Genomic DNA, 12,185 nt, shown 5'->3' with positions numbered 1-12,185 from the left:
TGATTAGGTTTAAGGTTGACATGGTGAATATGTATAAAAATAAAGAAAAAGATCACTTTATAAAAAGCATAAACCGGTAAAGCTAGTTTTAAGTTTGCTAATAAGCTGTGGTTCCCAAATGAAATACCATTCTTCTGCACAGCCATGCATGTTTGAAGATTTAGTTACAGCCATACATTATTATTGCAGTATGCAAATGCATAAACACTTTTGCTGCCTACTTTAAAAGAATGTGAGATCTGTGATGCTGCTGATTTGATAGTGCTAAAGTGATAAGGCACTGAAGCCGAGCTATATGCTCATGGAGTGGTGACATTTGCAAACAAACAACAACAACAACAAAAAAAGCTGCAGGTCCAGAGACCACAAATACGCTATCTGAAGTCCCTTAGTTTGAAAAGGAAACCTGACAATATGAGTCCCACATAAAGCCAAACATCTTAATTGTCTTTGGTAGTAAATTAATTATTAGGTTTATAGTATGTTATGATCAGTTGTTTGATCAATTAAATTTAGGAAAAGATCAGGATTTAAATTAGAAAAACATTTTTTTAGATATCAGGGTGCAGCATCAAACCTAGAGGCAATTTTGTGACAAAATAAAGTTGTGCCTTCATGTTTTGGATTGCCTCTTGGTGGTTTTTAGGCATGAAATAATTGAAAAACACTGGCTTTGGGATTCCCATATTTTCACTTTTAAGCAATTCAAGTAAAGTTCTTTCAAAGTCCAACATTTAGTTTTAGAAAGAAAAAAAAAACTAAATGAGGCTAAGTTTGAGGCCAGAACATGGAAAACACAATAAAACACAATAAGAAGGCAGTTAAAGCTAGCTTCATCTGAGCTAGCATCATGATTACAGGCCTCTACATGTTGATCACAGCGGTGCTAAGAGGACGAGGAGGATAATGAAAAAGGAGAGAAGGGGAGGACCGAAGAAGGTGCTTCAGAAGAGTTGAGGAGCTGATCGCACCAGGCCGGCTCATCCAGGCTTATTTCAACAAATGGGTCACTGGAGGAAACTGCTGAGAGATGAAAAGGATGAAAATTTAAAAAAAAATTATTAATTAATTTTTAAAAAATTTATATATATATATATATATATATATATATATATATATATATATATATATATATATATATATATATATATATATATATATATATATATATATATTACAGACATCCAAAATTTTAAAAAATTAAAAATTTTAATTAATTCAAACTTCAAAGTTCCATTTTCCCCTTTTCTTGGATGCTAGACTGAAGCATCCCACCTGAGAAGTCTCAAGAGCACGGTGCACAAAAGACCACAAAACATGCTTCCTATTTAAAGACAGCAGTGTCAAAGTGTCAAAGGTATGTATACAAATTAATTTCTTTTTCACAAATATTTCTTGTTCTGCCATTACAGCTGGCTGGAAATAGTTCATTGTCACAGTAACTGAAACATTCTCCTGCAAGGCCTAGAGCTCTATGAGTCCATCAGGATGCTCTGAGTTTGTATTTGCAGTATAAAAATAATCTTACTTGGGTTGTTGTTGTTTTCATTCTGCTGCTCCTCAATAGCATCAAAGAACAGGTTGGTACTGCTTGGTGGGTCGGATGTCTTATCACCTTCATCACTGCTCAGTGAAGGCGTGGTGTTGTCAGTGGGTGAGGTCTCCACACCATTTGCTTCTGGCTGTTCCTCAGGAGCTGGACAGAGAAGTAAAATAGAAGAAGAAAAGAAAATGTAAGAAACGATGTAGCTTTGTTTAGTGCCACAAAGTTAGTGAATGGATTCAGACTTCCAGTAAATGTATGTAAAGTCATGTTGCATCCCCAAGGCACTCAAGACATTATATACTGTAGTAGGATTCTTTTTTCCATTTTTGTCAATTCAATCTCTACTTTTAGTGAAATGTATTACTGGGATCATGACTTCATCAAATAGAAGCTTTGTAAAAAAAAAATTCTCAGCCTAAAACCATTTTAAAAAATGGACTAGACTGGTATTTAAGCTCACCAGCCACTTTTTTAGGTACACCTGTTCATCTGTCATTAAAGTTAAAGTTAAAATATCTACTCAGCCAATCCCATGGCAGCAACTCAATGCATTCAGGCACGGAGACATGGTCAAGATAATCTGCTGAAGCTCAAACTGAGCACATTACTGTCATTTAAAAGTCACATTCAGAGTCATGTAAAGGCAATTTAAATTACTTTAAAGGAAAGTTTGTTGGCAACAAACAGGCTGGTCAGAGTATTTTAGAAACTGCTGATTGACTGGGATTTTCCCACACAGTCATCTCTAGTGTGTACAGGGAACATACCTAAAAATGAGAATATAACCAGTGAGCAGCAGTTTTCTTCAAAGGAGAAAGTCCAGGCTGCTTTGAGCTGATAGGAAGGTGGTAGTAACTCAGATAACCACTCATTACAACCAAGGTACGCAGAAGAGCATCTATGAATGTACAACCTGCCAAACCTTGAAGCAGATGGGTTACAGCAGCATAAGACCAGACTGGGTGCCACTCTTTTCAGCCAAAAACAGGAAATTGAGGATACAATTCACAATAGAAGGGTGGAAAAACATTGCCTGGTCTGATGAGTCTCAATTTATGCTGCAGCATTTGGGGTGTAGGGCCAGAATTTGGCACAAACAATGAGAAAGCATGGATCCATCCTGCATTGTATCAATGGTTCAGGCTGACAATGGTGATGTAATGGTGTGGGGGGATATTTTCTTGGCACATTTTGGGCCCCTTAGTACCAACTGAGCATTACTGACCATGTCCATCCCTTTCTGACCAAAAGGGAACCCATCCTCTGAAGACAGCTTCCAGCAGCATAATGTGCCATGTTATAAAGCTCAAATTATCTCAAACTGACATTGAGTTCAGTGTACTCAAAGAGCCTCCACAGTCACCAGAACCCAATCAATAAAGCAGCTTTGGGATGTGGTGGAACAGGAGATTCTCATCATGGATGTGCAGTTGAAAAATCTGCAGTTCTGTGATGCTACCATGTCAATATGCATCAAAATCTCTGAGGAATGTTTCCAGCACTTTGTTGAATCAGTGCAATGAAGAATTAAGGCAGTTCTACAAGGAAAAGGGGGGTCCAACTCTGACAAAGTTGCATGTAATATTTTTTCTGCACTAGCTGAGCACTCAAGCTGCTTTTTTAGGACCATACAGAAACTAACAAACATGTTAAAAGCATTTTAGTCCTAATAGTGGTGAAACCTGTCAGTTGTATCCTGTTCAGATCTGGTCATTGTGTAAAATTTCAGTGGTATTTTGATGGATTTCAAGGTCCCTTGACACATCTGAAATCTCATGGTTAGCTAGATACACCTATTCAACAAGCAGCTTATTAACCAAGCTTATGATCTAACCCTACCACCCGAATTGTTAAATTTCAGTCTATCTCAAAAGTCAGTATAAACAGTTTTAACATGATCTTCAGAAATATCATTTGTTGTCAAGACCCTTGCTTTTTAAACACCTGAAAATACCTAAACTCTCTTTTTGAGGACTGAAAAACATTTTCAGTACCGTACCGGTCTCTCCAGTGGAGTCCTTTTCCTCTGAATGCAGACTTGTGCCGTTAGCTACCGGCGGATGAGAAAGGTCATCAGTGGCTGCAATATCTTTAGGTGCTGGTCGCTCTGAGATGTAACACACAGACACACACCAAAGCACAATAGTCAGGATCATCTTAGATACCACTGCATATATTTAAATGTAATGAAGTTCATGCAAACATACCTAGATCATCCAGGTAGACTTGTTCAAAGGTGCCAGTGGGCTGGTTGAGATGGTTGGCAGGACTTGGACGCTGCAGGTCAAATGAATACGTCTGGACAAACAAGCAAGACACTAACGACTAAATATAATCTGCGAAGACTCTCTACTGTAATACTATACACAAAGGCTAAGTCCACAGAAAATGACCTCTTCTTCAATTTCTTTTTCCTTACCCTGGAGGCTCTCCTCAAGAGGTAGAGGATTACACACAGAGCAATAATCATTATGATGATCAACACCAGGACCACATAACCTAAAGACAAAGGTAAACAGGGCTGTTTTAGCAGCAGAAATAGCATTGGGGCCATCCAGTGCTTTGTTTTCATCTGCTTTAATCAAAAAGGAAGTAGGATCTAAAAATGAACGCAGTTTTGTATTCGATAAGTGTTGAAACGAGCAACTGAGGCCTGAAACTCCTTTGGACATTACTTAAAAAGCAAAAATAAAGATGTAAAAGTTGAGCTGTAAAGAAATAACAGCTTAATTTCTTGTCATGTTATCAGCATTGCAATGACTGGGGGTCACTAGCATTGCTTAAGCCTATGGTCTGTACTTTAGTCCCATATAATAAGAAAAACTGAGATGTGTCTCTCACCCTCATTCAGACAGCACACTTATTTGAGTCAAATCTAGACAACTTTTAGTGCTGGCCAGAGTTGTGTGAGCCAGATGTGGCACAACTATTGTGTCAAAACTTGCATTTGGTGGAACTGTAGCCGGGTTGTGGTAAACAGATGCATCCTGAGTAAGCACTGCCAGTCAAAGCCCAGTGTGGCTCATAGGAAACCACAGATGCAGGCCAAACATTCATTAATATCTGAAAAGTATAACTGAAGACTTCATCCTTTAACAGAGACCGTGTGGATTTATTCATTCTGAAACAACTGGCCATTCTGGGTTTTAGCATATGCTACTCCAACATAAATATAATACACAATTTGGCTCTTGAGAATATATAATGCAACTGTGCGATTCAGTAATGTATTTTAACAGTTTTTGGAAAACAGTTACATTTTTGATGTCTATCAAAAATGTAACCATCAGATTTTTCCTTTAAAAACTAAAAAGCTTGCAGTGGGGTCAAAGAGCAATATGCAAAGCAAAACTGTGAAACACAGACAGCAAAATAATACAAAACAAAACAGATAATATGAGAAATATCCTTACCTGCAGATGACCCAGTTGCAGGCACTACTAAAAGAAACAAAGAGCAGGTTCAGTGATTTATCTAATGCTGGTCAATGTTGTCACTATATGGAGCTGAAGCAAGTTCAGTTTATAAGTGAAGGTGTCTGATATGTCTGAATATTTCCATTTCCTAACAGATCAGCATTTGATTTCTTTTTCAGTTAATGTGTAACTTTTCCAAGTAACTTTCTGTTTGAGAGAAACCCTGATAACCACAATGATTCAATTTATGTCAGGAACACCTTTCTATCTATTCATATTTCCTGTCAGTATCCACATTATTACTATCAAAAGCTACTTTCAAAGACTAAAATTTATTTCAGTTGAATATCCCAAAGAACTGATGAAGGTATTCCACAAGGATCCTTACTGGGACCCTCTTATTACTTACTTATTTAAAGTTTTACAGTCTACCCCTAATCAGGCCTTCTTTAGACAGGGTTTTTCATATTTGAGTCTTGGTTTGGTATTCAAAGAAGCAGACAGACAACCATCACAGTTTCTTTTTTAGTTATTTTAAAGGTAATTAGAATTTTTTGAAAACAAACAAAAATTAGCAGCTTGTCCTATAAAACCCATCATATAGACCTCACTGAAACACTAAAAATTCAAACTGGACTTTGAGTGTATTTCTCTTTTCATAATACAATATATATTTTTATATTTTTTACTTCATGATCTAGTTCAAATAAATCAGTAAAACTATGGGCCCATTTCCTTCTCAGGTTTGACTGCATGACTTTCAAATGTGTTTCTGCAGATGAGTTGCTTCTTTTTGCTTGTTTGTTAATGTAACTAACCCCTGTTCTAAATCCCAATTGATTATTGTGATTGTCTTTAAAATGTCAGAGAAAATGCCATTTTTTTAGAGAAAGAGCCAACATTTTCATGTTGTTAGTGTTGAACAACAAGCATCTATACATCATTTTAAAAATGGCAGACAAAAGAAGCAACCGGTAAATCCTTCTGCTTGAAAACATGGCTCCAATGATTCACTGACTGCCAGAATTGTTATTTAATTGTTTTTTTTTGGTTTTTTTCAAATTAAAAAAAATTGTTGCTTTGTGTGTGTCACGGTGATGTTCCACTCGCGTGTGTCTGAACATTTCTGTGTTCAGCGGTTTGTTAGAATAGAGTGAGAGTGCCGGAGTGTTCGTGTTTGCAGCCTGCTAACAGCTACAGAGCGTGTGAGCATGTGAGTGTTGTGGTTTGATGCACAGGAAGGCAAACTGAGGCACGCAACATGCGCCTTCTGAATATATGTGGCAGTAAATTACCTGTAGTGGGTGAGCTGGGAGTCGGTGTTGTAGGAGAACTGCTGGTGTGGACACTCCTTTTGACTTCAGTGGGCGAGGTGGCGGCTTGTGTTGTTGTTTCTTCAGCCTGTGTTACATTATTGGGAACCACTCCTTCTGCAGTCTGCAAAAGATGGCAGACAGAGATCACAGTTTGTGTTTTAAAGCTTCACATTCTTTAGTTTGAACCATTTTATTTTCTAATCAACCTGATTTCAGTTGCACTGGCTGCATTTGAAGGCATCTGACTCGCCAGTAGTTTCTGGCTCAAAAGGCTTCCCGAGAGGAGACTTCGTAGTTCAAGTGTGTTGCTTTTTGATGCAGTGAGTTGTGTCTATAGGCTGTATGGGCTGTATGTATTAAACAGTGGATGTAGCCACCAAGTCGTCACCCAGTGGTTTTAGAAGGCTTGGGTTTTAGCAAGTCGCCATCTTGGTTTCTTGAAAACACACGTCACAATCGAGGGATGGGTCCCAGTGTGAAACTGAGCTACACTGCACACTCATGCAGGAGCCACTACTTAAATCATAACCTACTTCTTCATTAATTTTACTCCAAATGGGGCTATAAATGCAAAAAAGAAGAACATAATTTTGTATGCAATAGGACTTTAAACTAGCAATTGAGACCACAAACTCAGCAAGAATTCATTTCCAGAGGCCTTGTAACTAAATGAGAAATAACTTTTCCTCCATGGGCTTCTATATAATCTCATTGCTTTTTGCAACCAGAGGAGTTGCCCCTGCTGGAAAGTTTAAAGTACTTCCACTTGGAGACTTGTCTTTAGTCTGTGGGCCTGTACTTCAACATTCAAGTACAGTTGATGAAGGTTTTCCTCCAAACATGCTGTATTTGCCAACTGTTTTGTTACTACAAGCCATTCACCCATTCATACAAGTGCTTTTTTCTATGCTTAATCATACACCTAATGGATGCATCAGTGGCAACTCAGGGCTTAGTATCTTGCCGAATACTTCAATGTGCAGGTTGGAGGATTAAACTAATCTCTGGCTCTCTTCCTCAGCCGCAGCCAGTCATAGCAGATGACTGCCCCTCCCTGAGCCTGGCTCTGCCGGAGGTTTCTTCCTTCCCACTGTGACCAAGTGCTTGCTCATAGGCAGTAGTTTTGACTGTTGGGTTTTGTCTGTAATTATTGTATAACCTATCCTTACAAAATAAGGTGCCTTGAGGCATTTGTTGGGATTTGCCACTATATAAATAAAATTGTATTGAACCACCAACCTTCCAGTTAGTCTACAACCCGCTCCACATCCTGAGCCACCACCTTTCCCAGAAAGTCACTGTCCCCTATCAGCACCACACAATAGCGCTTTAAACATGCTTCAGATGCATAGTCCACACCATTCTGTACAAAACGGTATTGTCATTGGTTTCAATTAATTTATTCACTAAAGCCAGTGACAGTGGCATTATTTACTAACCCTATTCCTTTATCAGTATTATTTTTTTATTAAACTAAACACTGATGCATGCCTATGATGGATGGCCTGCCCAAATTGCCTTTTTTTAAATGAAATTATACCTCAAAGGGAAAAACTTTTAATACTCACATTCAAAAAACCAGATATCTGTTTTAATTCACTGAGTACAAAAAAATGCAGTGCAGATCAGTTTCATAACTATCAGCTGATCGCTTCATTCGCCTGTTGCTAAAGCTCTGACCCTGCAGAAGGAAGGGCATCAATCTGAAGTGTAACTGAATGGTCAGTCACTTTATTCTGGTCTGTAGGGTTACACCAGATTCACCTCATTAAGTACTTACGCACTGAAAGCCAAAGTAATTAGGCACCTTCACCTCCAGGCTAAGTTAAGCCGAAGCCTGATTTGACTGACATCTGCTTTGATCGACAACAAAATGAGAGGAAAATGTGGTCAGCTAACACTTTTTTTTTTTTGTGATAGCAGTGAGAATGAATCAGATATTTAGACTGAGGTAACCGACTGGAAACATACGGCAGTGAGAACATCGTGAGCTGTTTTTGTTCATCTAAATAAGTAACCTGAGGCCAGACTCTAAGTCACAGATTTATCATTATTTTTAGTAAGGACAGTAGTCGTCTATGCTTTGCAATATTTAAGATGAACTAAAATAAGATGAGATGTAGTTTATAGTTTATACTAAAAGTTGTGAAACCACCATCAGAGCAGACAAAAAATGAAATTAAAAATACAAATTAAGTTATTAAATTAAATAGAAAATGTATAGATGTCTGCTTGAAGTCTGTTTATTCTGAAGTCAGTGGTTTCCAAAGTGTGGGCTGAGCCCCTGGTGGTGCAGGTGGGTCAAGTGAGGTAACTGAAATTCTTGTAAGACTGTAAAAGCTTAAATCGACAGGAAGCTATCATTTTAAAGGCCACAGCATTTGAACTCTTTCATAACATCATCAAATGATAACCCTTGTAGTTCAATCCTTTTTATCCTTTGGGATTTATTCCAAAATCCTGACTAACTGTTGACTTGGGGTTTGTAATGAATTATTCACATTTTTAAAAGAAAGTGAGCTAATCAAACACAGCTGTGGGATTTGCTCAGTGTTATTCATCCTTTTCATATCATTTCTGATCCTGACTATCTATCTCATCATTGGATGAAAAAACTATTTGGAAAGTAAAGCTGTAGATGGAGAACCAAGGTAGTCATCAACAGATCAAACTCAGTCAGAGAAAACAGAAAATATATTGTTGCTTTTTTTGCTTGTGTGGTGATCAGAGGTGTGATTAAAGGCAGTAAACAGCAGCCTGTGGGTCTCAGTCTCTTTACAGGTAGCTGCGTCTGTGCTGCGTCTCTGCTTTTAACTACGCAGCCTTGTGGTGACAACAAGACTTCAGGAAGTAGCTGCATGTGGCGGGTCGTGCACCAGGAAACAGCTACTGCATGTAGCAGTTAGTGTGCAGAGCCTGGATGTGTGAATGGGTGGCTTTTTGCACTTTAAAGAGAGCCAGGCAATTGTAGCCATTATTCTTTATGAAATAAAGCCCAGTTGTACTTCACAGACTGAAATATGAAATAGATGTCAGCAATGTGAACTCAGAAGCACTGAGCTCCGAGCCCGGCCTCGTCTTTTTGCACATTGAGAACTGCGAGTTGCTGTTTCACTGTGAGACGACTGACTCACTGTGTTGGTTGTTTCCTCTAAGGTCAAATTCACAGAGGGTCCGAGATCTTTACTGTCACCTTGAAGGAATGGGGTAGGGGTCGGGGTGTTAAGGGAACCTGTGAGTGACAGAAAGGAGAGACACACAAAATCAATATGAGGCCACGGGTTATCCCAAAACAACACTTTACAGGAGCGCTGTGAGACTCTGCTAGTAGTGTGGTGATGTGCAAAAACAATGTAGGACAACACAGCTATGCAACAAGGCAGCAGAAACAGGACTCTGCAGCTCGTCATTACTCTGCCACAGTTTTAGGGTCGTTTAAGAAGCCACAGAGTGCAGATCAGGTTCAGGCTGCCGCCTAAGAAACGAGAGCACGTGACTGAAAGAAAGTAAGGACCAGAACACAGCCCAGTGTTACCCCATAAATGGGGCTTAATTTTTTACATTTGAAAAAATGAATATAGTTATAATGTTAAAATTTAAAAAGCCCACCTTCTTCAGGGGCGTGTCTAAAAGACTGGCACAAGTCTCATTCCCCCACCCCTAAAATATTATTAGACATTCCCAGGCCTCCATGAGCTATCATACATATATTTTAAGGCTTTAATTACTAAATACATTTGCAAATGTTCTGTGTAAAAATATAAATCAATTAATGACTTGTTGTGTATTATTGTAGCTCCAAGAGTATAAGCAGTAAGATCACCATCAAATCATTTGCACATTAATTAATCAATGTTTCTGACACAACTATTGGTTCTTTATAATGAGTACTTTTACTTCAGGTACCTTAAGTGTGTAGTAAATGCAAAAACACCTACTTAATATGGGAGTTATTCTTATTATTGTAATCTAAACATTCATTTCCCCAAAAAGAAAATTAATATAAGATTATTTTCAAGTCATCATATCAAGACCCGTTATTACATGTAAAGGCATGAAAAATATAGAAAGTCACTAAAATGTTAAAAACATAAATAATCAAACAATTAAATGATCATAAAAACATATATTTTTGAATTGGACTCTTGCTTTGTGCCACTGTTAATCCACATCTATCTGCATTTGGACTTGGGGTAAGCTTCTTTTATGTTAATTAAATAATTTCTGATTTTCCCTAAAGCAAGTTGGTTTCCATCATACCTTTGTTACCCTGTGTATTTGTTGCATTTGTCCCCAGGCAAATAGGAGAAACCACTAGAACTGAAACAGAAAGAGAGAATGAGTAACAGCTAAACATGCCCAAAAAAGTTAATCAGAGAGTTAGTCATGGAAAGAGATCAAGTTAGATAAAGTAACTGAAATCACATTAGGAGGCAGACCGTGGGTGTGCAAAATGATTTTACCCTTTCATTAAAAACACTCTTTCTCCAGATTCTGTGTACAGGCCAAAATGCACAAACTAGCTAAACATGGTCATTTATAGATAGTAGTTACACTTGTTGACTGCTGCAACAAATATGTGTGAAAAAAAGCAACAGCTGGTGTGAAAATGAGAGCAGAGAAGTGCAATCAAACCAGGACAGGACACAGATAACTCTAGACCGTATCAATCAGTCAGTTATAGACTAATTTAAATCACACTACACTCTAACCTTTGACCTCTTTGGTCCAGTTCCCATGTTAGTCTGCAGTCTGCACACTTCCGCTGTATATTATATTGTTATATGTAATGCATACATGTTCTGGGGTCCTTATTTGCAATAAACACATCAACAATCAAAGTACTTTACTATTTTAAAGGCAGTTTTACTTGTTAATTACATGTGTAATAATTACAGCTGAACAGAATATTCACTCAGACACATATTTAGCTTCATGCTGAATCAATATGATGCATTAATGTGGTGATCTCCACGTTGATTTGCACAGCTAAAGCAGAATAAAAAAAAGGGTGTGGATATGGTGAGATTTGCGTGCTCCCATATTACTTCCTGCATATGTCACGCTTCCCTGACAGCCCCTTAAACTGAATCAAATACATGCAGGTGCAGATTTAAGGCCAAATCGAGGCTTTGCATGTGTTGGTGGGAGAAGGTTTTGAGAAATGATGACAATCTGGAGTAAAACCTCGAAACTCCTGCAGCATCTGATGTAAAAACAATCTGAGCGTTCACCGTGAAAAGTTTTTTTTGTGTTTTGATCGCGTGCGAGGACGCCGATCAGAAAATTTTCTGTTCCCTTTTATTTTTATTTACCGCAAAATCAAACTTCCTCTGGTAAACTAAGAAAGCATGAACTCTGATGTTAAAGCTGCGGAGCTAAACTCACCGAGGAAGCAGAGGCGACTCCACTGCTTCATGGTGGTGATGGATTCACTTTTCTCTCTCTCTCCTCCTGCTCACTCAGATTTAGATCTCAAAGCTGGCGTGTGACCATCAGCGGGACCGGGAAGTTTCCTTTTTTTTCTGATTTTCTTTATTTTGTTCCTTCTTCTTCCTCCGCTGCTGCTCTCACTTAACTATGATCTTTTTGCGTGCTGCTCTCTCTCTCTCTCTCTCTCTTCCTCTCTTCCTCTCTCCCCCCTCCTCCCCCTCCTGCTGTGTCTTTCGTCACCTACTCACTTAGTGGCTGTTTCTTTTTTTTGCTTCACACTTGTTCTATTAATACAACCAAAAGTAAATAAAGACAGGGCGATCCTTTTTTTTTTAATGAGGAATTTTTAGGATGAAGCTGAACCTGGACCGATTGGTCACATCTGATCAGCCAGCATCAGTTTTGGGCTTCACTCGTGCTGGATTCTAATATCTGTAACTAAATGATAAAATCTGGGGGCAAGATTGAAAGAAG

General features: G+C 38.4%; 1 protein-coding gene across 2 annotated transcripts; it reads right to left on the bottom strand.

The window, feature by feature from the left end:
* Positions 1-632: 632 nt before the first annotated feature.
* Positions 633-11,859, bottom strand: LOC115797391 (uncharacterized). Of its 2 annotated transcripts, none has more exons than XM_030753954.1 (10): positions 11,667-11,859; positions 10,539-10,598; positions 9,413-9,510; positions 6,258-6,399; positions 4,960-4,986; positions 3,966-4,045; positions 3,754-3,844; positions 3,546-3,653; positions 1,529-1,696; positions 633-1,023 (listed from the first exon to the last, which is right to left on the bottom strand). In XM_030753954.1, the coding sequence occupies exons 1-10, from the start codon at positions 11,695-11,697 to the stop codon at positions 887-889; spliced, it is 942 nt and encodes a 313-aa protein (XP_030609814.1). In that variant the 5' UTR covers positions 11,698-11,859; the 3' UTR covers positions 633-886. The 2 variants fall into 2 exon arrangements, with proteins under 2 accessions (XP_030609814.1, XP_030609815.1); XM_030753955.1 differs by having other exon boundaries at positions 633-1,020.
* Between the last annotated feature and the right edge of the window lie 326 nt (positions 11,860-12,185).

Source organism: Archocentrus centrarchus, chromosome 18 (assembly GCF_007364275.1).
Source record: "Archocentrus centrarchus isolate MPI-CPG fArcCen1 chromosome 18, fArcCen1, whole genome shotgun sequence".
Lineage (NCBI taxonomy): Eukaryota > Metazoa > Chordata > Actinopteri > Cichliformes > Cichlidae > Archocentrus > Archocentrus centrarchus.
Note: the sequence above shows the minus strand (reverse complement) of the source record. Positions and strands in the feature narration are given on the sequence as shown.